This window comes from Eleutherodactylus coqui, chromosome 1, assembly GCF_035609145.1.
Source record: "Eleutherodactylus coqui strain aEleCoq1 chromosome 1, aEleCoq1.hap1, whole genome shotgun sequence".
In the NCBI taxonomy this organism is placed as follows: Eukaryota; Metazoa; Chordata; class Amphibia; order Anura; family Eleutherodactylidae; genus Eleutherodactylus; species Eleutherodactylus coqui.
Window position 1 is genome coordinate 84,584,393 of NC_089837.1, and position 25,830 is coordinate 84,610,222.

The 25,830-nt window shown below is 42.1% G+C and overlaps 1 protein-coding gene across 2 annotated transcripts in view; it reads left to right on the forward strand.

The window, feature by feature from the left end:
- Window positions 1–1,249: 1,249 nt before the first annotated feature.
- Window positions 1,250–25,830, forward strand: part of ALKAL2 (ALK and LTK ligand 2) — a 38,809-nt gene continuing 14,228 nt past the window's right edge. The window contains exons 1-5 of one of the 2 annotated variants that reach the window (XM_066589261.1): window positions 1,250–1,964; window positions 2,219–2,487; window positions 11,894–11,947; window positions 12,936–13,019; window positions 21,475–21,548. In XM_066589261.1, coding sequence (XP_066445358.1) covers window positions 2,235–2,487; window positions 11,894–11,947; window positions 12,936–13,019; window positions 21,475–21,539 — 456 coding nt within the window. In that variant the 5' untranslated portion in view covers window positions 1,250–1,964; window positions 2,219–2,234 and the 3' untranslated portion in view covers window positions 21,540–21,548. Of the gene's footprint in view, window positions 1,965–2,215; window positions 2,488–11,893; window positions 11,948–12,935; window positions 13,020–21,474; window positions 21,549–25,830 lie in introns of both variants that reach the window. The other variant, XM_066589257.1, reaches the window with a different exon arrangement.

Sequence of the window (25,830 nt, forward strand, 5' to 3'; positions counted from 1 at the left end):
TATTTAGATTATCTTTTATTATAAATATGGCAAAAGTTTTATTTTTTTAACTTTTATTAGTTTTTTTAAATACTTAGTAAAACTTTATTAATCTTATTTTAACTTTTTTTTTTTTTAGTCCCCAGAGAGGACAACAACTTGCGGTGCTTTGATTGCTCCTGCAGAATGATGTAATGCTATAGCTCGGCTGTGGGCCGGCTCCTTGTATGCTATAGTGACATCATACTGTGATCAGGCAGGCATTCTACCAAGCCCCACCGCATGAGCATGGCATAATAGGCATTCAGCCATGTTAGCCCTGGAGCCTTTCAGAAGGCCCTGGGCTGCCATGATACCAAAATGGCTTCCTGCGATCTAATCGCCGAGGGGCCATGCGGGAGCCTGGATCATTGGCTGGGGGATTGAAATGCCACTATCAGAATTGATGGCAGCATGTAAAGGGTTAACAGTTCTGATGAGCCGAACGGCTTATCGGAGCTGTTACCGCCTGGTGTCAGCTGTAGGATACAGCCGGCGCCCGCGTTGTATGGAGGGAGTTCACCACGGGATCTCCCTTCATACATAACCCGATGTTGCAGAACGTAACCTTATGTCCGTGGTCGCTAAGGGGTTAATATGTATGGTAAAAGATAAATATTGTCCGGAAGGCAACCTGCCACTGCCCCTCTGAAGTCCTGCAGGACACATGACATGGTATAATAAAACATGATCCATTCTATTGATCAGGGTGTCCAAATACATGAACCATAAAATGCTACTACAACCTAATTCTACTTAAATACAACCATAAAATCTGGTTCTGCGGACAAAGAAACTTTTACCAACAGCCCTGGGACAAGTTTAAATTTACATATTTTTAGGATTAGTAAGAAATAATATAAGTAAATTTGAATTGGTTGAAAATGTACAAACTTGGCAGGATCCCTGTTCATTTTTAGTCTATGCTGCCGTGAAAAAACACACAATTGGGAATATGCCTGCAATACCAATTGTCACCACTGTGTGTCCTCAAAGGAGAAAGCAAGCAATATCTGCAGTAATGCCATTGTCAGTGTTTAATGACTCTTTTAACTGTTGCATCTAAGTAATGTGAAGAATTACAAAGTGTCCCCTTTAAGTTTTACTCTCATTACTCCTCTGATTTTTTTTCCTTTTTTGTCTTGAAATCCAGACAAACCACCACCTTATGTCATATTTACTCTTTGGCTGGGAGTGGTAAACACACAGATTAAAAAGCAAATAGAAAAGTTCAAGCAGCTCAGATTTCTGCATCCTTCCCTTATAGCCCTGTCAGGGGGAATTTAGGACTATGTACCACTGCCACCTTTATAGTGTGGCACATGAGCTCAGGGCAGCTTCCAGCTCATCCCTGCAGTTAATAACCCAGCAGCATTAAGCTAATGCATCTCCAGGAATGAAGATTAAGGATGTGGAGAAGATGTGTGAATTATAGGATGGCCCCTTTAATGGCTTCCTGTAATTTTCTCCTTGCAGAAAAGTTGTTGCTTGCTGGTAAGGCTGGTGTAAAATGAGACTTCTGAGTAGATTTGCCTCCTGCATATGAGGTGTGGTGATCGGGAATACAGCAATGGATTTTCCTGGGGATTGCTAATTAAAGGCTGGTGTATGAGATGAGCCACAAGGGACAGCTCCTACGTCTGCTATGAGAGAGGATAAGAAGTGAGGGAGCTGCCTGCCCAGCTGAAGATCAGGGGGAACCTGCCTGCACCACTCACTCTTCCAAGTTGACTTTTCCTCCCACATTCAATTCAATATTGGAAGCTCTAGCCACCTAATGGACAAGCTAAACTCTATATAAGAGTCATCAGAGTAACTAGCATGGTGCATAGAGATTAAACAGAGCTCCAGGGTAGCTGCAAACTTCCTCCTTATCTGCAGGAGGCTGATAGAACATCTACACCAAGCCAAGAGGGCACAAGGGATCAGAAGCAGCTGCCGACCAGGTAACCCTATGCAGGTGTCTTCTCTCACTTTTACAGTACTTCTGTTTGCTCTGTTGCTTGCTGTAGCCTTGCATAGAAGTGTAGTGTGTATTCAGTGTGAATGCAATGTGTGTGTTGCCAGTCTGTGGTTCTGCCCTCTGACTCTACACTAGACTGGCAGCTAAGCAATGAAAGTATGACTACACTGAGCTGCAGCTTTATAATAATGCTATATGTACACTTTTTTATTCTTTTTTCCTTCTACCCCCAAGAAGCTTCACTGGATGAGATATGAGGGATATTATGGGCTCTGCACTGCTGGTTATTATACTTCTGTTGCTTTCCCCTGGATACTGCAAAGGCAGGACTGATTCTAGCAACCTGACGGACAAGAACCTGCTGAATTTTATCATGCAAATCATCAAAGACTTTAAAAGGTATAATAACATAGAAGATAACAAGGTGGAGAATCCTTCAAAGCAAGACTATTACCAAGAGGACAAGGAGGATATCGAATACGGGGCTTACCAGGAGCAGAAAGTAGGTAAGAACTTTATTCAGGAAGAGTTTTTTTGCTTGGTGCATTTCGATTTCTTTTTTTTCCCTTGTACAGTACTGTGTAGAAGTGTTAGGCAGGTGTGGGGAAAATGCTGTGAAGTTAGAATACTTTCAGAAATAGAAGGGTTAATAATAGTTTATTTTTGGCAATTAAAAAAGGGAAAGTGAATGAAGGAAAAATAAATGTAAATCACATCAATATTTGGTGTGATGATCACCCTTCTAGAAACACTTGCACACAGGTTGTTCCAAAGATCTTGGAGAGGTAAGCACAGATCTTCTGTGGATGTAGCTTGCTCAAATCCTTCTGTCTCTTTATGTAATCCTAGACTAAGTTGATGATCAGGGTTTTGCGGGGGCTATATAATCACTTCCAGGACCCTCTGTTCTTCTTTACACTGAAGATAGTTCTTAATGACATTGACTGTATGTTTGGGGTTGTTTTCCTACTGCTAATTTGGAGCCAATTGTTACTTTGCAGCATTTTTTCCACACCTGCCTAAAACTTTTGCTCAGTACTGTTATTATATTATGTATCTATTTATGTATTTATTTTACTTCTTTACTTGCAATTGAAATACTGAAACACATACCCAATAACAAACTCAGCTTCGCTACATTAGCAAATACTTGTATTAGAACTTTTTTTCGAGTGGCTGTGATGATGAATGATTGGAGCACAGGAATTCATTATATTGTATAGTGAAGTAGTAATTTTGCATTAAAGAAGAATAATTTACTATTGCTAGTTTTTGTATTGGTTTTTATGGTGCAGATGTAGCAGAGCTTGATTTGTCAGGAACTGTTTCCTTTATAGTTCACATAACTCATCACAGATATGTACAGAGTGTCCCAAAAAAGGTATAGACACTTCAACATGAAAAACATCTGCATTCAAGCTCTATTACTAGCTTCATATAGACATCAATGGATAGTTGTAATTAGTCACGTTTGAATTCTGCAATCACACTTCTGATTTCAGCGAACTACTGCAGGAACCACATTGCTTGGTGTCCTTAGGGATTGTTCTGCATGACGTCTCAGTTTCTTACCAGGTGGTGTAGCTGGCTTTGTAAGGTATGCCCCATCCTTTAGCGTTCCCCAGAGGCTGGGCTCACACAGTGGTAAGCGTAAAACGCTGCGTGAGTCACGGTGTGCTTTGCCACTGTGGAGCCGCCGGTGACCTGGCCTTTCACCGCATACGGCAGTAACATTGTACTGCTCATGACAGCGTATTTCACAAACGTGCTGTCAGGCGCAGTCCACCTGTTTTTTTTGTTTTTGTTTTTTTTACATTTCCTGCACTGTCGCTTCGCAATGGCGCGTATACACGCCATGTAATTTATTATGGACGGCGTTGATTATGCACCCATAGTGAATAATGGGCTCTCTCACATGTAATATGCCACAAAATAGAACACGCTGTGTTCTTTTTTGGCCGCTCTCGCATTACGGAATTCCTACATGCAAATGTGAGCGGAACTGCTTATGGCAATGTATTTGATTGCCTGCGAATTACCACGTATCACACTCGTAATACGCTTTAATCAGACGCTCGTATGAACCTGGCCAAGGAAGGAATTCAACCTCTTCATCCTAGTCAACATCTTGGCAGAATGTCACTGAGAGAGGCTCTCACGGCTTGGTGGTAGAGTGCCATCTTTCTGGAAGTGACATTGCTCATCCGCATAGAGCGCATGAATGGATGTATGAAGCCTGTAGATGTTTATTGGGTGAGGGACTGTGTCCTCAAAGAAGAAGGATCCTATTAAACCCCAGGATGACAGTTCACACCAAAGCGTGTAAACTGTTCCGACACCATATCTGCGGAAGTAGGACTTGTTGCTGTGTGAGGCCTCCCAGATCTTTGCTCGTGTACATCACACGCGGTGCCATAGGTTTCTAACTTACCACGATTGCATGTGATTGTTGGGCGTGTTGGTGGTTGGGTTGCACACCAATACTACTTCAAAATGGTTTTGTCTTGCTTGAAACTCAAACACGCCTCCACCATGTTCTTTGGTTCTCCTGAAGGCCACATGGTGGCTCTAGCAATCGTGCGACTACTGACCTCTTCAGACAACATAATACTACACATTGCCATCATAATTCAAAACGGATTTTAAAAAGGTCATAAATAAACACTAGTGAAGTGTATATAAATTTGTGGATATTCTGTATGAAGAAGACTAGAGTACATCTTGAGGAGCGATACATACAAAGTCACATTATGTCCATGGAGGACCTTTCTTGGAAGTATACTTGGAGGGAGTAAATCTATTTTTTAAAAAGTCTTTCGCTCCTAAAGTGTCTTAAACAATTCTGTATCTGTCATTTTGGGAGATACACGGCATAGGTTACATGTGATAAGATTGACGTAAGGCAATGGCAGATCACACAGCAGGCATTGTCCATGTGTTGTGTAAGCCAGGCCTTGAGGCAGTGTCTACCTGGATAGAGGATACGCACTGCATGCTTCAGCTTGTGTCTATAGCTTGCATCTTGTACGTTACATCTCTTATGTAGCCAAGGTAATTGGGATATTGCTCATTTACAAGATGATCAAAGCTGTCTGCAGAATAACTTGGTACAAATGTGTTTGAGTTGTAATATAAAATGAATAAGCTGTGGTTGCACTATACAGTATTAGGGCCCCTTCACACAGGCATATTTGGACGTGTAATACGCAAAGAATAGAACCCATTGATATCAATGGGTTCGTAAACATTTGCTGTTTTCAAGCATGCAAAAAAAAAAAAAATCGCGCCTGTTCTATTTTCTTGTACGGTTGCACACCAAAAGTCCCCATTGGAAGTCTATTGGAGGAGCACAAATGCACGCTCAATACATGTGCCATATACTGTGCAACTCTGTAAAAGAAAGCACACATCTGCACCTCAATAGGCTAAATAGCCATTTAAATCAGGGTGTGCATGTCTCCTGCGTGCAAATGAACATGCCTGCATACTCAAAAAGCACATTACAATGCGCCAATATGTGTGAAAATGAACCACGTTCAAAGTGCAAATACATTGTGCTGAAGCGTGTGCATTTGCGCATATGCCTGTGTGATGGAGACCTTATAGACACAGGCTTTATCAGTGTGTTTGAATCCCTTGCATAGAGGCACATGTATAATGCAAACTACTGCAAATCCCTACTGCTGATTACTGGGACACAAGCTGCCATAAAACAGCTTACTGACGTCTGCTGATTGGTTGGCAGGGAAGGTCAAGTTTGAAAAATTGCTGCATGTCCTATTTTCGTGTGAGTCTCTGTGTGCCTTTCACCAGCAAAGCCAGACTCCTACTGCACACTGATGAAGGGTAAATACCCTGAAACAGCTGTATGTACATGGAGTCTGGCTTTGCTTTTAATTCCTGGTCATTGTTACAAGGCTTGTATAAAGAGTCCGACCTTGGCTTGAAGGAATGCTGCCTCCCTTATTTGCATATTACCCAGAGGAGCATGAACAGCTTTTCAGCCTCCTCACTCACCGTCTAGATGCTCTCCCTAAGGAGAAAAAATAGCGTTTCTGACCTATGTGTGTTGCATGATGCGATTTGTACTTGGGAATCTCATGTGACACTTTCTCTAGGCTGTGTGAATACAGCCTTAGGGCTTCTTCACATGAGCGTGTTTGCGCACGCAAAATCAGTGCATGCTAAACAAAGTCCTATCAACGTGGATATTATTTAGGGTTGCCACCAAACCGTCCCAGCTGGTAATTTCCTCTAGCGGCCGGTGCCTCTAGCCGGACAGCAACCGTATTGTCCGGTCGGGACAGGATGCTTCTTTAGTGCTTAGAGAAGATCCTCACCCCCTCCCGGCATCTGCATTCCTGCACAATACTGGTGGGAGGAGTGAAGATCAGAGCACTGCAGTGACATCATATCCCGACCAGAATTTGACAGTGAGATACAGTGCTTGATGATTGTTTACTATCCAGCCGGAGGTTCAGGGGTGGGAAGATCACCAACAAGGTCACCCTACTACAACTAAAGCCAATAAAGGGGGCGCTATTACTTTTGGGGCCACTGTAATAATGGAAGTAAAAACATATATTGTAATAAGCCATGCCCCTAACCACACCCCTAAATCATGCCCCCCCCTTACCTTGGTCGGTATTTTTTGATGACATAGGTGGGAACCCTAATAACAGTAAAGGTAGCACAGTAATACAAATCTACAGTACGTCCCCTAATTTGCTGAGTGCTAAAAATTCCAAGGGGCAGTGCAATTAAGATGATACCAATATTATATTACCTTTTTGTATGTTTAAAAAAAACAAAAAAAAAACACTTTTTGAAAAATCTTCTGTTATGTCCTAAAACTCAAGACATCTTATTTACTAATCTAATATGAAAAGCCTACAGGCTTTTTCTTGCACCACACTTTGACCCCTTTATGTGACCTTTGGTGGATGATTTTGGTGTCATTAGATTTGTGACATGCTCACCACCGCTGTAAAATCATAAAATTTGAGTTTGAGACATTAAGTGATCTGTCAGACAAGGTCAAAGTTCCTATGTTAAGTCTAGCGGCGCTGATGTGCTTCAGCCAACAGCCCCGCTAGGGGGAGTCAGGCCTTGCCAAGCAAAGTTCATATCAAGTGCTTACCAGTATGACTGTTGCCATGTCCCCAAAACGTGGAAGACCGAGCCGTGGACAACAAGCTGAATCCTCGGCTCGACAGTTCTTAAAACATTCACAACCATTTTTCCAAACATTTTATGTTCGCGTAGCAAATATTGGGTCAATCTAGTTTATTTCAGTTGATGGAGTTGTGTGAGGGCTTCTTTTCTGAGGGATGAGTTGATGTTTTCATTGGTACCACATTCGTTAAAGTACAAACTTTTTGATAGTTCAATTTTTTTTCCACAGTGTTAACTACACAGGACAAATAGTGGAATGTTTTAATAGTTCAGACTTTTACAAATTTTTTTTTTCTATATTGTTTACATTCTTTATTGGAAAAATGGGGAAAGGATTTTTTGACAGTTTATGGTATGTTGCTGATTTTCTGCAACTGAGAAATTTTGATGGGTGATGAGTTGCGTTAATCGCAGCAAAATAGAGCAGACAGCGCTAGAAAATACTACGTTCAAGTGCATCTCTGCGAGGCCCCATTGAAAACAATAAGAGCGTTTTACCGTGTCTACTGCGGCGTTCAAAACTGTGAGTGTCCTTAGTATATACTGTATATAGCTGTAATGTGTAGTGTTTTATCTTCTCTTTTGTTTTCTTTTGATTAATTACAGATAATTATACTTATTCATTACACTGACTTTTTGCTCTGTTTATAAAATACCTTCTTTACTGCGGCTCGTTTACCTCAGTAAGGGCGCTATTACACGAGTACTAGGGGCTGCCATTAGCGCTTGCGTTTTCCTGACAATTTCTAGCATAAACTATGAGGCCGCTACTAACAAGCTGAAACAGCATTAATGGCCAAGCAGCACCTGGGCTCACAGGTTCCACCTGGCAATTGTCAGGAAACCGCGAGCGCTGGTGAAGTAGCAAACGAAATGTGTGACAATTACTTGCTAATATTTGAACCAATTATTCAGCTACTTAATAGTAATTATTCTTGAACTGAATTCAATTTAGCATTCATGGGTAATGACTTGCCTACAATGTCTTGCAGTTTTTACAATGCTCATTAGCCAACTCGTTATAAATACGCTATCCTACCAAAAATATTAGGACCACCCCCCCCTGTCAGGAGAATGGATTGTGTCTTATTAGCATACCACCTGTCCTAAACCATGCTACATAAGATGTTGACCATTGGAGGTGTCGGCCATAGATTGTGAGAGGAACTGCACACTATTGGCTATATGGGTTATGCCGCTGCATAATTCGTTGGCCCGTCTACAATGGTGTAAGGAGGGACATCATTGGACAGATGAGTAGTGGAAGAACGTTCTGTGGAGTGAGGAATTGTGATACTCAATCTTCAAATCAGATGAAGGTACCTGAGTGTAGAAGATCCTTGGGAACGCCTTCTGCCTTAGTGTGTTGTGCCAACAGTTAAGTACGGTGGAGGTTCTGTTATGGTCTGGGAATGTTTTACGTGGCATTCTCTTGGTCCATTGGTTGTAGTGGCAAGAACCATGAACATGGAGGTGTACCCTGACATTCTAGACAATAACGTGCTGCCAACAATGTGACAATACTCCGGGAATGGCCAGCCATACTTCCAACAAGACAACGTGCCTTGTCACAAACCCAACACTGTTTTGCGCTGGTTTGAGGCTATGGATGCTCCACTATTGGACTGGCTGCACAGAGTCTCGACCTGAACCCTACAGAACATCTTTAAGACAAACTGGAATATTGGATCAGGAAATATGAAGTGTCCATCTTCTTTGAGAGAACTCGACAGAAGTTTGCAAGATGAATGGAGTTAAATACCAGAAGTGTATCAGACATTGTGTGCCACGGACAGTAATCAATGCCACTAGGGCCAAAGGAGCCCAAATAAGTGTTAACACATATAAATAAATACTACTTTTGGTTCTTGCTCATGTGTCCTATTCAATGATAATCTATCACTTGAATGCAGATCTAAGTAGGAATTTTTTCCAACCTGGTCAACTCTTTAGGAGTACGTCCACACAGGACATAACGGGAAATCCATGATGAATTCAGAGCAAAATTCTCGTCTTACATGCAGTTTCGCTGTGAATTAACTGCAGTTTTCACCATGCTTATTTGAAGAGCTTAAAAATATAATGAAAATATACAGTGTAAATTGACATGCTGTGGATTTAAAACCTGCACCACTTGGGTATTTCTCATCCACTCTGTTACTGTAATACCTTTCAGGTTTGCAGCTTACAAATCTGTAGCACATATGACACCTAAATGTCTGAGTTTATAAAAATAGGCTTGACTTTTTCCAGAAACGGTGCCACTCATGTCAATGGATTGTATCTGTCTGGTGTCATAACCCAAGTTTAATTATGTTAATGGGGTTTGGTTTCAATCTAGGTTGCAATACAATACCTTAACACCCAATATAGTAAAATGAGAAAATTGGTTGGTTGCCTGGTTGATTAGTTGGTAGTTGGTTACTGGTTGGTTGACTTGTTTGTTGTTGAATGGTTGGCCAGTTGTTGGTTGGTTAGTTATACTCAAATTTCTATATTCTAAAGGCCCTCGTACACATTACAGTTTAGTTGTCTAAACCCTCCAATAATTACTCTCTAGTGCGTATTGGACAGCTCAGCTTTCCTTCAAGATGATTTTAAAGGACAGAAGCTTAACTCCCTGAACACGAAAAAGCTTGGCGGAGCCGATTGCTCATGTGTATAGGGAGCTGAGGGCAACAGCAGTTGGACAAACAATTGTTGGTTTGACAATTGTTACAGGTGGACTATATCAACATTTTTTTTGTAATAAACCAGATATGGAAATATTTTCCTTTTTTTTTTTTTAATCTGTTTTTATTTTCTGACAGTAGACATGCTTTTTTTTATTTTGTCTATGGGGTGGCCATCTTGCCTGAGCTAAATTTAACAGCAGCTTTATGGGTCATTCACACAATGGACAAGAGGGTACCCATTGTCTTGTATGGGATACTGTTCTAGACATGTTCTGTGACCTGTGCAGAGAACAATTTGCAGGGAGGTGGAGTAGATGGTCACAGCTGATCACCTATTATGAATGGTGGATCTTGTGTTATTTACATATAGATGTTATTTTTCAGTGTAATCCTGCCTGTGATGTTAGTCAGATGACTGCTGCAAAGCTTTTTCTACAGTACAGGAAGCATCAGCCTATTATTAGGCTCTTTGGACAGTGTGAAAAAAATACAGGATTTTAGGATTTTCTTCCTAAAATATAGACCATGATTGAAAATTTCTAAAAAAATCACCAAAAATATTAGAAAAATATGTTTAACACAAGAAAAATGGGATTTATAAAATAGGTCAATTTCTGAAGACACATTCCCTATAAGCCTTCAATATCTGCAACTATGCATGTGTTTTCAGTAGGTAAAGTGGGGAAAGCCGCTGCCATACAGCTCTAGTGGTGACTTATCCTCAATTGGAGCAAAAGGATGGGATGTTCATGCGCCGGCCCAATCAGAAGGTCCACCATCGAGGGGGAGGCCACAGGGAAACTAGGATGGCGGTCACGGATGGCCCTTTGATCTCTCCCGATGGTGGCGGCAGTATGGCCTAACTCGGTCATGCGTCCAGTGAACATAAACAGAGCATCCAGGCTTATGATGTTCCTGACTTTAAAACTAAATGTCACGTGACGCCAGCACCTCTTCGAGGTCGCTATTCACACGGTGCAAAATAAGTCCACAGTCCAATATTGAAGTTTCAAGAAAACACTTTTCCAGCTTTGGTTCTCTAACAAAACACTTGCGTAGTACACTTCTTAGATATAACCTTTCCTTTACAAGCTTTCATTCCTTTGTCACACTTTCATCTTCACACGCTTACTATGAGACACTTTTCCCTCTGAACTCCAGATGTCCTTAGCCCCAGTTATCTGATAAATCGGCCGTGGGGCTTGAACTCCTGACACAATACAAGCATTCATTCAAGCTTCTCTTTTCTCTGGCTCCTTAAATTACATTTCCTCTTTTTGTGATAGCATTGCTCAAAGCCTCAGCCTCACGCTCGGACATCCACCTCCTCCGACTACATTCTCTTAATTCTCTACTATCTTTCCTCCTAAGCTCCACCGCCTTATCTCTACCCAACAACTCTACATACAACCAATGTCACTCACTCAGTTAAAGGGGCACACACACGATTTACTGACAATGGTCATTCACATTCACTAACACTACAACTTCGGGCCACTACACATTGAAGTCCTTTACCCTAACTTCATCTGTCAGGTGCGAGTTTGGAAGCGCCATAAACATGTGATAGTTGTCCGGTCCTGCCGAAATCGGCAGTCCAGGGACTTTTCCCTAATGTATATGAGACCTTTTACGGGTCTTCCTTTTTCCTGTTTTGAATAAAATGCTTCCAGTGTGTTCCTCGGTCATAACGGCCATGAGTTATAGTTTTTAAGTTAAGACGGTAAAACAAAAACTATATATAATGCCAGGCACAGTATGACTTCTGTTTTGTACCATCGTGCTGACTCTTTCATCATTGCGCTTAGCCGGCAGCAGTTACAAGAGGGTGTAGTAAGCACGTCGTGAAAGGATTGTATTTAAATGGATCATGACGGCACAGGCCAGCTTAGCAGTCTGGAAGCCAGGATTTCAACGTCTTATGTACTTTGGCACAATCTACTCTCCACCACTTTGATTTGTCAATCAGGAGGTCACGTCTTCACATGTACATTGAACCCTCTGTAGAACAATTGTGCTCTTCTCAGTAAATCTTATGTGCGTTGTCTTTATGTTCCTGCAGAAATAGTTCCAAGAGACCTTCGGATGAAAGAGAAGTTTTTAAAGCATTTAACAGGTACGTTGGGTGGCTCTTGCAAGGAACCAGGAGGAGCATTGTACTTGTTCTTTAAAGAAGGAAGCTGTTCGTGAGTCTATTTGTTCATATGTCCGAACAAATGTTTGTATGGAGGTAGATCGCAAGTTGATCTCGCTCCACACAACAAGGGTGTCGGCTATTTCTTAGCAGACAACTGCCCGAAATAGCTACAGCTTTGATGAGTAGTGTGGCTTATCGGAGCTGTTGCAGGCAGGTGTTGGCTTTAAGAAACAGCCAGCTCCCGATGTTTAGGGGTCCCACACTGCAACCTGCGATAAGATTGCGGATTGCCATGCAGTTGCCACAGCAGCCGGGGGCCTTCTGAAAGGCCACAGGGCTGCCATTGCAGACTGTCTATCAAGCCATGCTATAGCATTACATCATACTACAGGACAATTTTGTTCGTATCTAGTGAAGTTCGCAACTCGAACATTTGCAAGCAGGGAACTAGCTGTACTTATATTGTCTAAATAGTTACTTATCCTCCTCTTAGACAGAATAGTTCTGCATTTGTTTAAAGTGGTTGACTCATCAAGACGATGCCAGAAGTCAACAAAGACTCCGATATGAGGAGCTAAATGTTCTACCATGAAATACTTGGCTTGGCCACGTCCACCGGAATGAGAACTACTCTTTGCTAGTGGCTCTCTAATATTGGAAAATAGAGGGGACATCCTGCATGATTCTGGTAGTGCTGCAATTACCATGGCACAACGATTATATGTATGAGCCGCCTAATGTTCAGTTCCATGTGCAAATGGGAGCTATTTTAGCAATACAAATAATAAACCATTTTCATAAATTACAGCTCCCTCATATATTGGAGGATAATCATACCGAGTGGTTTAAAGCAACGCTCCAAACAAATGTTTACTTTGCATAAAGTGTCCGGGGCTGAGCATTCTGTTCTGGTAATACAAGAGGAGTTATTATTGCCACTTACTCTTTATTTCCTCCTGTATTCTAGGGCGACTCTCTTTCACAAGCCCGAACTGCAATAAACACTTTCGAAGACTCTACAATAGCACGAGGGACTGCACCATTCCAGCACGTAAGTAAGAACTAGTGGTCAAGAAAATGTTGAGAATATAAGGATGGAATCCTACTGTCTACAAGTCATCCTCTAATCTAGAATTGAAAATGGACTACTCCACACAATTTATTAGCTACATTCACTTATGCGATGTGTACTCCATTCATTTCAATATGGCGCAGTATAAGCAGAGAAGGGGGCGTTCACACATCACTGACTTGCTGCAGATTTCACCCATTCAAGTTTAATTTAATTGAAAGGGTGAAATCTGCTGCAGATCTGGAAAAAAAATCTGCAGCAAATTGGAGACTTGTCAAAACACCCTAAGAGGAGACTTTGACTAGTACAGGCTATTAAGGGTATATTTTCCTTATGGAGAAGATTCTGGTTTGGCTTATATCCCTAGTCATAGCCTGCATGGCCTGTTAGCTCAGACATAGACATATAGGAAAGGTACCTTCCAGCAGGTGGTGCTGCAAGGCCTTTGTGCCATTGCCAATTTGCATATACTGTATATTCCTTGCATTGGGTTTAAAGGGGTTGGACCACAATTGCAAGTTATCCCCTATCTACAGGACAGTGGATAACTTGTTAATCGGTGGGGGTCAAAGTACTGACCTCACTGCTATTCTGTGAAATGGGACTCCCGTGTCACTGCAGGAGTGTTTTTTTCCATCGCAGTGACATCAACATGAAGAGAGTGCTGGCCAAACATGCGCAGTCAGCAGTCCATTTGTTTCAATGCATCTGACGGAAATGCCCAAGTGGGTACTGCTCGAGTATTTCCATAGTTCTATGGAAAGTGAATGGTGCTAGCTCAACCAGTGCTCCATTCAGTCTCCTCTTCACTGCAGGTCGCTGGTGGAGTAACCCCGCAATGAGGAGGACAGCGGGCACTTGAACCTGGTTCTTGAGATTGGCGGGGGTCTCAGGTTTGAGACCCCCAGTGATCAGGAGGCTATTCTCTCTCCTGTGGTTAGGGAATAACTTACAATTGTGGTACAACCCCTTTAAGCAGTCTGCCCGAATGACTGGGCAGCTGAATATTAAGACTCTGCAGAAAGGAATTTTTCCCCTCTTCTGCCTTCTCTGTTTTCACATACAGAACAATCAAATTGGTCCTAGTGGTCATATGACTATGGCTGGTTTCGACGGTAAATGGCGTTTCTGTGGAGTGCAGCCGCAATGAAGAAGTGATATAGATAGACAGATAGATCTGGGTCAAGGTGAATATTCAGCACACTAAGTGTCCTTTTGGATAAGCTGATTCTCATTTGCACTTGTGCAGCCTGTTTAGACAGGCAAATGTATCGTTGGCTCGTTCACACGAGAAACATTCAGTCCCTGTAGAAGCGAATACAGACTTTAAGTCTGGAGACTGTGCAGGTCATTTCCATGCTTTGAAGCTTACTGGCTTCTTCTTGTCATCTTATGTAGTTCTGACATAACCTAAAAGTATGTTTTGGATCAGAGGCGTAACTTGAAGCTCCTGGGCCCCAATGCACAACCTGTAACAGAACCCCCAACTATAATGCGTTATTCATAGTACTGGGCTCCCTATATGCAGAAGAGAGGCCTTATGGGCCCCCTAAGGCTCCTGGGCCCAGGTGCAACCGCATCCCCTGCATCCTCTATAGTTACGCCAGTGTTTTGGATCATAGTCTTGCTGTACTATGAACCGCTAATCAAATAGGAGTACACCAGAAGATATTGCATGGCATATCAAAATGCTGTGTTGGCCCTTATTGTCCGGTATGCCAGTCACGTTGTACAAGTTACCAACTTTGGAATGAGCAAAAGAGCCCCAGACCATCACGCTTCCTCCTTCATGTTTGACTGTTGGTCGCATATTTTGTTACATTTATTGACTTTTGGTGTCACATACTCCGGAACCATCATTTCACCTACTTGATAGCATACAAAAACCCTGCGTGATGCACTAAAGTTACTTTTTGCTGCATTAAGCTTTGTTTGAAGAGTTTGTGCTGTGAGACGCTGATCACACAAACTGTTGAGTCTGTTCAAACACTGGTTATATAGAATTTGTGGGTTTGAAAGTAATCTACAAAAGGTGAGACACCTGTCGGAATAGTTTGCATCCAATTTCAAACCATAATTTGCTGTTCTGTCCTTGATGTGTTCCCAGAAAAAAAGCCGTTTGGCGAAAATCATAAACCCAGACTATTGTTGTGTTTCAGATTAAAATTTCATAATATTTTTTAACCTTTGAACCATTTCACATTATTTGTTGGACTTGAACTGTGTTAATATAAAAAATAACTCGAAAAATTGATATGTTCTAAAACTTTTGACCAATTGTATGTTTATGTATATTTAAATCCCCTCCCCACCCCACATGGATTATTGTTATGAGACTAGCCCTGAACCCATTTCCTTGGAATAGACATTTAATATATAGAAATATATCAACAGAAATGATCTCACACACTAACAGTGTTATCCTTAATTAGATTTTCAATGTGATTACCAAAAACATAAAGAGGATTTTTGGGACTAAGATACTGCTGACCTGTTCTCAGGATTGGTCATCAATATCCCGGCTGATCAGCCGTTTGAAGTGGTAGCGGTGCTTGGGTGTTGTAGCATTTTCATTGTCTACCAATCACAGCACTGTACATTTCATAAACGCTAACATCTCAATTCTATTTAATTGAATGGGACAGAGCTGCTCTTAGGGCATGTGACCAATGAACTTAAAGGGGTTGTCTCACGCCGAAACATTTTTTGTTCAATAGGCCCCCCGTTCGGCGCGAGACAAACCCAATGCATGTGTTTAAAAAAAAAAAAAGTTTAGTACTTACCCGAATCCCCGCGCTGCGGCGACTTCTTACTTGCCTTACCAAGATGGCCGCCGGGATCTTCACCCACGATGCACCGCGGGTCTTCTCCCATGGTGCACCGTGGGCTCTGTGCGGTCCATTGCCGATTCCAGCCTCCTGATTGGCTGGAATAGGCACACGTGACGGGGCGGAGCTACGAGGACCAGCTCTCCGGCACGAGCGGCCCCATTCACCGCACAGAAGACCGCACAGCGCAAGCGCGTCTAAAATCGCCAGAAGACGGCGATTTTAGACGGATCCATGGCGACGGGGACACTAGCAACGGAGCAGGTAAGTGAATAACTTCTGTATGGTTCATAATTAATGCACGATGTATATTACAAAGTGCATTAATATGGCCATACAGAAGTGTATAACCCCACTTGATTTCATGAGACAACCCCTTTAACCTTAGAAGAGGCTGTGGCGCTAACCCGAGCACAGCAGCCTCTTTAATAAGCTGATTGGCAGGGAGTTCCTAGCGGTGGACCCCCACTGATGTGATATTGATGACCTAGCCTGATAAGTCATCAAAACCTTAGTCCCAGAAAAGCCTTTTACCTAGAATGTAAAAAAGCATTTTTTAGTAGTATTTCAAAGTAACAACTTCAAAAAGGCAAAATTTAACTGTATAAAAATGCTTAAAAAATATAAACCTGCATTGGTCATGAAAAAGCACCAGAAAAACCATGATAATAGCTCAACATTTAAAAAATGTATAGTTGTTAGTCCAATGTGTACTAAAAATGGATAAACTGTATCTGGCTTCAATCATTTAAAACTAACGATGGGGCTCAATACTTCTCAGCTGATGTGACCCTTGTGACTTGGCAGGGCCCCATTAATAGTCAGGTTAGTAAGTTACTTTTAGTGCTGATGTTTAGGCCTATTGAGACACAACGATTATTGCTCAAAATTTGCTCAAAAGCCATCTTTTGAGTGATAACCATTGTGTCTAAACGCGCTACCATCATACACTGTTCATGCATTATTTAGAAATCACCGATGACTCTTATCAGTGCTGCATGCTGATTTTCAGCTGGTATCCTGCTGGCAGTTCTCAGCAGGACACCAGCCGAAAGCCCCAAGAACAATGCAGCTGTTTGCATATACAAAACAGCTTCTTTGTTCTCAGAGCTATCACGGTGGTATCCCGCTCCACCTGCAACAACTCTTAAGTAGCTAATTAGCTGAGAGTTATGCACTTTGAGCGTTTACTGTTTGAGTGATTATCTTTCACTGTAAATGGACCTTAAGTGTCCTTTAAATTATGCCTTTACTTGAATTTATGAAACACATATTCACCCACACTGTGGAAAGTGGAGTAGATCAAACCATGCATTACGGCACGTAACTATATAGATGCACTATAACCTGTCAGACAAATTTATAGCAGTTAATTTGATTGGATTAGTGCTCATAATTAGGTTTAAAGCACAAGTAGCCTGAAATTGGCACAAGTTTTTACTTAGCATTTTTTAACACCTCAAACCTAAGATTTTTGGCTTTGGTTTACGAGAAAAAAAGCTGCATCTGGATAGTGGAGACGTTGGGAAAGTCTTGTAGATCAGTGATGAGTCGTGTTCATTGGTTGGTGTCTTATCTTGTATGTATGTTAAGGATGCCAGAAAACAAGACTCGACTATTCCTCTATATTTTAGCCTAAGGTGCTTTTCTTTATTGCTCTATTGCTACTATTGCTATATTGTCCTATTTTGTACATTTTATGTTATATATTATATGAATAACCTTTATTTATGATCAAATAGTTGTTAAAGTGTTCAAATACCTCACATCATTAGGCCTTATCCACACGAGCGTGTATATATACGCAGCTATTGTAGCTGCGTGCACAAATCGCGACCATCTAAAGCATTGGCTTCCAATCCATTCATTCACATCAGTGATTTTCGGGCACGTAATTAAATCACGCCTTTAAAAATAGAACATCATCGCCGATTTTATATGGTGCATGAAAAGATAGGTCTTGCCTTATATTTTGCTGAGATACACTGGAGGCTCCCATAGACTTCTATGAGAGCTGAACAAAAAGGGAGGAGAAGGGAGTTTATCTGCATCCAATGCTTGGAAAAGAAGACAGCTGGCTCTATTTAAACAATTATAGTAATTCCGAGGATTTCTGCTGATCGAGGGATTTCCATGCTGCAGTGTATTTTTTTTCGCTGATACGCTCGTGTGCATTGACGAGAAAATGCTGATTAAGATCAGGACTACTTTGTGGCTATTCTTCATTAATGAGATTTTTACAGAGTGACCAGCAGAGTGTAAAAATGCATACAGCCGTGTGAATGACGGGTGGCCAAAATCGTGTGAGATTTGTGAATCTCGCTCAAATATGAACCCCATTTTTTTCGATTGAGGTCAAACACATGAGCGATGTTTTAGTGCATGGCACCGCGATGTGATGCTATGCAGGAAACAAATTGCAGCATGTTCTATCTTTCTGTGTGTTTTTGCATTGCAGCGCCAATTGTTTTCTTTAGGGCCAGCGACAGCATCATACTATATACTTGGGGCATGCAGCGCAATGCAAGATCTCCCATTGAAAGCAATGGAAGAAACTCCACGATCTTTCAGAGCCTGCTGGAGGATCACTACATCCCTGACGTGATGCGAGTCTGTTTTCCCATGAAAACACCTCGCATCCATAGGGATTTCACATGGTGGGAAGCGCAATATGGTGGGATTCACGGCCCCATATCGCGCTCGCCCGTGTGAGGTCCGCTTTAGGGTGCGTGCACACTTGGTGCATTTGGTGCAGTTCTGAAGCATATTATGTGCTACGGCTTTTGGTGAAGATCCACATCAAAATCTGCACCAGACACTTCCCAGTGGGGAAAACTTTTCAGCAGTCATCTCATTATTATCCCAGGCAGAATTACCACAGGTAATGCCAATTAATTAGCATAAAATTCACCATACACATTAGTTGATGGTCACAGCTCACCTTCCCCTCAATCTTCACAATGACCCTTGCATAGGTGTCAGAGCATGCCCACAAGAAACCCCCATAGAATCAATGGTTCTGCTCCTGTCCTTTGTGTCTATGGCCCATGAGGCTGCTGTAAGGCATGTCTCTAAATGCTGTTAACTGCAGTTCAGGGAAAGAGCTGCCTCCATAGTTATGTACAGACAATAGAATCTAAAAAACTACAATCAGAAAATAAAAACATTACAAAAATGGAATGTTTTTTACTATCTGGTTGTATTTATGAAATATATATATATATAGGTGATACATTCCCTTTAAAGTGAACCAACCATAGCCAAAAAGTCAAATTCCCTACCCAGGAAGCTATAGATAAAATTTTTGCTTGCATTAATAATATATATGTCTAACAGGTAAATTTGGGGTTACTTTCCTTCCCTCCTTCTCCATGTTCATTTGTCTGACTTTTAAGAAACCGGTCTTTACAATCATAGCTGAAGAATACATAAGGATGTATACTCCTGTGCTGTTCACTATACAAAGCCCCTTACCATCAGCACTCTGACGGGATGAGTCACATGTCAAGATCAAACTAAACCTTTTAGGGTGTATTCTTGCATGGTCTTGAGAAGATCCTTATGCAGTTCAAGTTGTTGGAGTTGTAGACTGTTATAGGTATAGTAATTGCCCTAATTGTGTCTGACTGTTAAAATGTAATATGATGTATAAAAAGGATACTTGCCAATGTAACGTCTTCCATATGAGGTTGGAGTTATGTTCTGTAATTATTACGTCTGAGTTTGGTGCCAACACAAATGCCCAGATCAGACATAGTAGTTGTCCAAAAGTATGGCTATATACACTGTGTAAAACTCTGATAACTAAACTAACAAAATGAAACTAACCAATGGGGAAAAGGTAATCTCACCGTACCCAACTAATACAGGAAAACCCTGCCCAAAAGCAAAGCAATCGCCTTGATGAGGGCAACTCCATATCCGAAACCTGGGGGCTACCTAAATTGTCTGATATAATAACAAGGATAACAACAGCAAGGAAGAAGATTGTTTCGCAGTTGGTGTGCTGCGACAGTAATGTATCATCACTACTACTAGCCAAAAAGTGGTGGGTAGCATTATGCATGAACAATTAAGTGCTCTCCTGGGCTAACCTAGAGAAGAGGGAGTTGCCCTTCCTACATGCCTTAATAGAGTGTATAAAACTAATCGTCTATTCACACTATGATGATGCAATCTAATCCAATCAGATTTGTATCCATTTTCTGTCCAGTGAAGCCAAACCGGAATATCCTTGTATATACAGCTGTTTTGTGATTTTTTTTTTTTGCCCCTCATCCGTGTACAGTAGGATTCTGTCTGGCTCAACGTGAGTGCAGCATCCAAGCAGCCGGCCCTGAGCTGAGGAGACTGCCTGGTAGAGAAAGACCTTGTCACGGGGCTCTACCGCCTCCTTCCTAAAGGTAGCTCGGGACCCAACCACGTTCTGCTGGGGGAGATTACAGGGATAGTAACCAGGGGTTACCTGTAGTCCAATTGTCACTCATGATGCCACTGTTTCTTCTCCAGGGATGGATCTTGCAGATGAATAAAATAGTCCAACACCAGAAGAGTATAATTTGGAACAAAACCGGGAACAGTCGATCTTGTCCATTTGCTTAAATATTTCAGTAAAGTCAATAACGGTTGCAAAAATCACAGCTTACAAGAATTATATTTTGTGGAGCTCACGGGGTATTTGTACAATCCACAGTCCAAGTTATCTGCAGGTTCCTTCACTCCCGGTACTCACTTTCTCCACCAGCAAAACACTCAGACTTTCCTCCATCCGGGGTGGGGGTAAATGTTGGCAATATATACCTGTATGTATATGGATATTCTTGCTTGGCTTATATCCCTAGTCATGTTGCAAGGCCTATTAATAAGTTAGATATTAACTTATAGGATAGCTATCATTCCAATAGGTGGCGCTGTGGAGGCTTGTTCCATCACTCATCTGCATGATTTTTTCCCAGGGACCATTGCATGGACTATATTAAGTCTCCCTACAGCCTTATGGTGCTATCCACAAGGAGAAACATTCTCCCTGAACTTAAAGTAAACCCTAAAACAAGTGGGACATTGAGCCCCAGAAGAGTGTTTACCCCTTATAATCGCATCCACATCACAGTGGCAAAGAGGGACTTCCGTGGCAACCTGTATTACATGAGTAGCCTTTGGCAGTTCTCCTGTTGTGGTAATGCAGGGGAATCGAACCTTTGCTGCCAGGTTTCTCAACTGATTACAGCTAAACGTGGTCAGCTTAGTTTTGGGAAATTCCTCCAACAAAAAGTAATTGTCAAATGTGGACAACCGCTTAAAGGAAACCTTCAGATGTGACCTAATAAGCAACGAAAAACTACTTGGATTTGAAGACATGCTGCAGAATTTGTAATTACATGGATGCCTATTTTGTGTGGATTGGCACTACATTTCATCCTTTGCCACACAGTATAGCATTGGCAACTCTGCATGTAACATATGTAGATTTAACTGGGGATTTGGGGAGAATTCACGTTTTTCTTCTGTATCAGCAATTATCCTGTTTAGTTCTAGATTTTTTTAACTTGGTTAGCACAATGTAATTCTACTGGCACTGGCAATAAGACACCTTTTTTTCATTACAGATTACAAGAGGTGTGCAAGACTTCTTACAAGATTGGCAGTCAGTCCTATATGTATGGATGGATAACAAAAAATGGTAAGTCTTGTAATGCTTAAGATAATTTTCTTAAAACCTGTTTCTTGTGAATTCCATGTGGTAATAGAAAATTATGGAAAATAAGTCAAATTAGTTTCGGTTGGTAGTCATAGGGCTACAGATTTGTGGGGAGCTGTACTATATGTGCTCTATATATGGTTTCTGCTGGTGGGTCTGCAAGCAAGTGCTGGAAACTTAAAATTCTTTATGCAAAATAGTGGAATTCGTGCAATTATTGATTGAATTCTCGTCCATATGGGACACAATAGGACTTATTAACTATTCAAAATACAGCACTTTTCTGCCACAAATTTACACCAAAAAACGGTCTTACATGCCGGCGCCACATTTATCGCGTGCTTTTAGACACTTCTGTCTTGTCCGAAAAAAGGGTGTGGCATAAATTGCGCCCAAAATTGTGCCAAATTGCTGCAGATTGCACCACAATTTTGGCACATTTTTGGAGCAAACTAAGCCAACTTATCTAAGTAGCCTAAACTAGGTAGTCTAAATTTGGAGTAGACAGTCATAAAAGTCAACAGATTTATCATTTAGTGATAAATCTGGCACATTTTAAGACTGTCTACTCTGTTTGCACTGTCCAACTTTTAGACAGTATTAGTAAATAAGCCGCAGTGTTTGTGATAACGCGAGATGTTATTGTGACTTTATAAGGAAAAGTTATGCAGCCGGTTAATTCATTGGTTCCAAACTTTGCCATTAGTAAATTGAAGCATTCATTTTTTCAATAAGAGACTTAGGCCTCATGTCCACGGGCAAAAGAAGAATTAAAATCCGCAGCGTATTTTAACTCTTCTCCTGCCCGCGGATCCGCATCCCATAGGGATGCATTGACCACCCGCGGGTAGATAAATACCCGCGGATGGTCAATAAAAGGGATTTTAAAAAAAATGGACCATTTTCGTGCGGGTCTCCCGCGGGGACGGCTCCCGCGGGCTTCTTTTTAAGCCTATGGAAGCCGTCCAGATCCGCGGGAGACAAAAATCGGAATTTACTCACCCGCTCCGGTTCTTCCCTTCGCCGCGGCGCCATCTTCTCTCCGTCGCGGCTGGATCTTTTTTCTTCGGGCCGGCGCATGTGCGGGGCACGCCACCGACGTCACCCTGCGCATCCGCCGGGCCGAAGAAAGAAGATCCGGCCGCGACGCAGAGAAGATGGCGCCGCGGCGAAAAGAAGATCTGGAGCGTGCGAGAGGTGAGTTAATTCTTATTTATTCTCATTTTCAGCGCTCATGTCCGCGGGGCAGGAGGGACCCGCTCCGGATTCTCCATGGAGCGGGCCTGATTTTCCCCGTGGACATGAGGCCTAAAAGCCAGCGTTGGCCTAGACAAGCTTATCGCTGGGTATATCTATCAATGTGAGTTAGAGCCAGGACAGAAGAGGGAGTTGTGCTGCTGCTACATATTGCTCTCATTGAGTTAACTATCTAATGATATATCATGTAAATGGAGAGACAGGGAGGTAGTACTGTCTGATCCTATATCATGTACACGGAGAGACAGGGAGGCAGTACTATCTGATCTTATACCTACTGGAGAAACAGGAAGGCAGTACTATCTGATCCTATTTCATCTACATGGAGAGACAGGGAGGCAGTACTATCTGATCCTATATCATGTACATGAAGAGACAGGCAGGCAGTACTATCTGATCTTATATCATGTACATGGAGATACAGGGAGGCAGTACTGTCTGATCCTATATCATGTACACAGAGAGACAGGGAGGCAGTACTGTCTGATCCTATATCATGTACATGGAGAGACAGGCAGGCAGTACTATCTGATCTTATATCATGTACATGGAGAGACAGGCAGGCAGTACTATCTGATCCTATCTTATGTACATGGAGAGACAGGCAGGCAGTACTATCTGATCCTATCTTATGTACATGGAGAGACAGGCAGGCAGTACTATCTGATCCTGTATCATGTACATGGAGAGACAGGGAGGCAGTACTAAAATTGTTTTCAGCGAGTGTAAGAAAAATCGCAGCATGCTCTATTTTACAGTGAAATCCGTGTGTACGGCCTCCATTGATGTCAATGAAGGTGTGTGACCCACAATGTTAATTCTGTATGGGCTGTGGGTTTTACCACGCAAATTCTGTGGTAAAATAGAGTGTGCTGCTAACTGTCTTATGCTTACTGGATACGCATATGCCCCAGAATAGTGATATGTAAGAAAGTCATTGACTGAGGCGAGCAACAATTGTGAGACGATCTGCAATAGTTGTCGAGAAATAAAATAGTGGAGTTAGGGATTTCCTATCTACATTTCAGAAAACATGCCAAAAAAGTCAGTGGTTTTTTTTTTTTACTTTTTGAATTTATATTCATGTCTTTAAATTCAGTAATTTACCTTATTGACTTTGTGCTGCTCGTTTAAAGTGGTGATACCCTCTATAGCCCAAATGTCCCAGTCTGCCACGCGTCATTGCGTACAATTATATTCTCGTTAACTGTTCTGCAGCCATTTTGCATTTTCTCTTTCGTAATATTCCTAGGAGCCCTATGAGCCATATTGTAGGAATGTCCTCACATAACCAGACGTCTATATGAGAAATGAAATTGAATACATTAGTAGATCGCTATCTAGCCCATCCCATAAATCTCCAGTAAATGTCAGAATATGGATCTCGCCTCACAAGTTTATCTCCATAGAAGCAAAACAAACAGAAAACTTTTTGAAGAAAAACTCTAGAACTGAAGGCCTTTTGAAATTAAGAAAGGAATTAAAGTGAAATTCTATATCTATGTATAGGGATCAGAGGACACCCAAGGGGGACTAAAGGAAGGCTGTAGACTGCTACTTGATGTGAACAATATACAGCATGTTCTGCTTTATTTCATAAAAGCAGACAAACATTTTAAACCAAAATATGACTTAACCCCTTCATGAGTAGGGGGTCAATGATGCGTCTGCGTCCAGGTCACATTCTGTAGTTCTGGCATTCCCACTCATACCTTTAAGGGTAACATATATACATTGGTTTTTTTTGCAAGACAAGTTATATATCTCAGTGGTGCCCTTTAACTTACCGGCTAATGTATTAGAATTTTTTTAAATCTTCTAAGTAGGGTGAAAATGGGGGAGGGGGAAATGCAAGTGCTCCATTTGGATTGTTTTTTGCTACATTCATAGTGCAGTAAAAATGAAATGCTTGCAGATTTTGACTGCTTTTTGGATGCGAAAATACTGCAGAAAGTCCTCAGCGGAAAAGGCTGCAGCATTTCCGCATTCAAAAAGCAGTCAAAATCTGCACCCTGTCTATTTTGAAACATCTCCCAGCGGTAATAGTGACCCCCACCCCCAGTGATAATAGTGACCCCCCAGTGATAATAGTGACCTCTCCCCACAGCGGCCCCAGCGATAACACTGACATCCCACAGCGGCCCTCAGTATAATAGTGACAACCCCCCCCCCCCACACACACACACACACACAGTGGCTCCCAGTATCACAGTGACACCCCACAGTGGCTCCCAGTATCACAGTGACACCCCACAGTGGCTCCCAGTATCACAGTGACACCCCACAGTGGCTCCCAGTATCACAGTGACACCCCACAGTGGCTCCCAGTATCACAGTGACACCCCACAGTGGCTCCCAGTATCACAGTGACACCCCACAGCGGCCCCCAGTATCACAGTGACACCCAACAGCGGCCGACAGTAGTAATAGTGACACCCTATAGTGGCCCACCCATTCCCCCCCAAGACCCACATACTTACCGCCTCCTCCTCGTAGAAGCGCTGCTTCTCCTCTGCCCGACGCACCCTCCAGCAGTGCTGATCACAGATACACACTGACTTCAGTGTGCTGCCGGACACCTCCTCCCCCTGCTCTCATGGAACCAAGTAGGAGACGTCGGGGAAAGTGGGAGGTGGATCTCGGCTGCACACTGACGTCACGGCGTACGCCAGGATCAGCGCAGCTAGCAGCGCTGCTGAGTGAATGCCGGAACGGTAGCCGCGGCCCCTGCCTGTTTTCACTATTGAGGGGAGCGTCCGACAGCGATGCGTGCCGCCTCTCGCACGCGTGCCATAGGTTCTGCCTTATACAATATAATGCAATATTGTATTTTTTTTTTCAATATTTTTATTGGGATTTATAATAAACAGAGAATAGCAGGGAGTTATTGTATTTTAACAGGCTTCCTATTAAAAATGTAATACAAGGAATAAGTTGGGTCAGACTTATTTTACAGGCACTTAAAAACAGCTTCTTTGTTTCAAATAAATAGTTCATTCACGGTGTG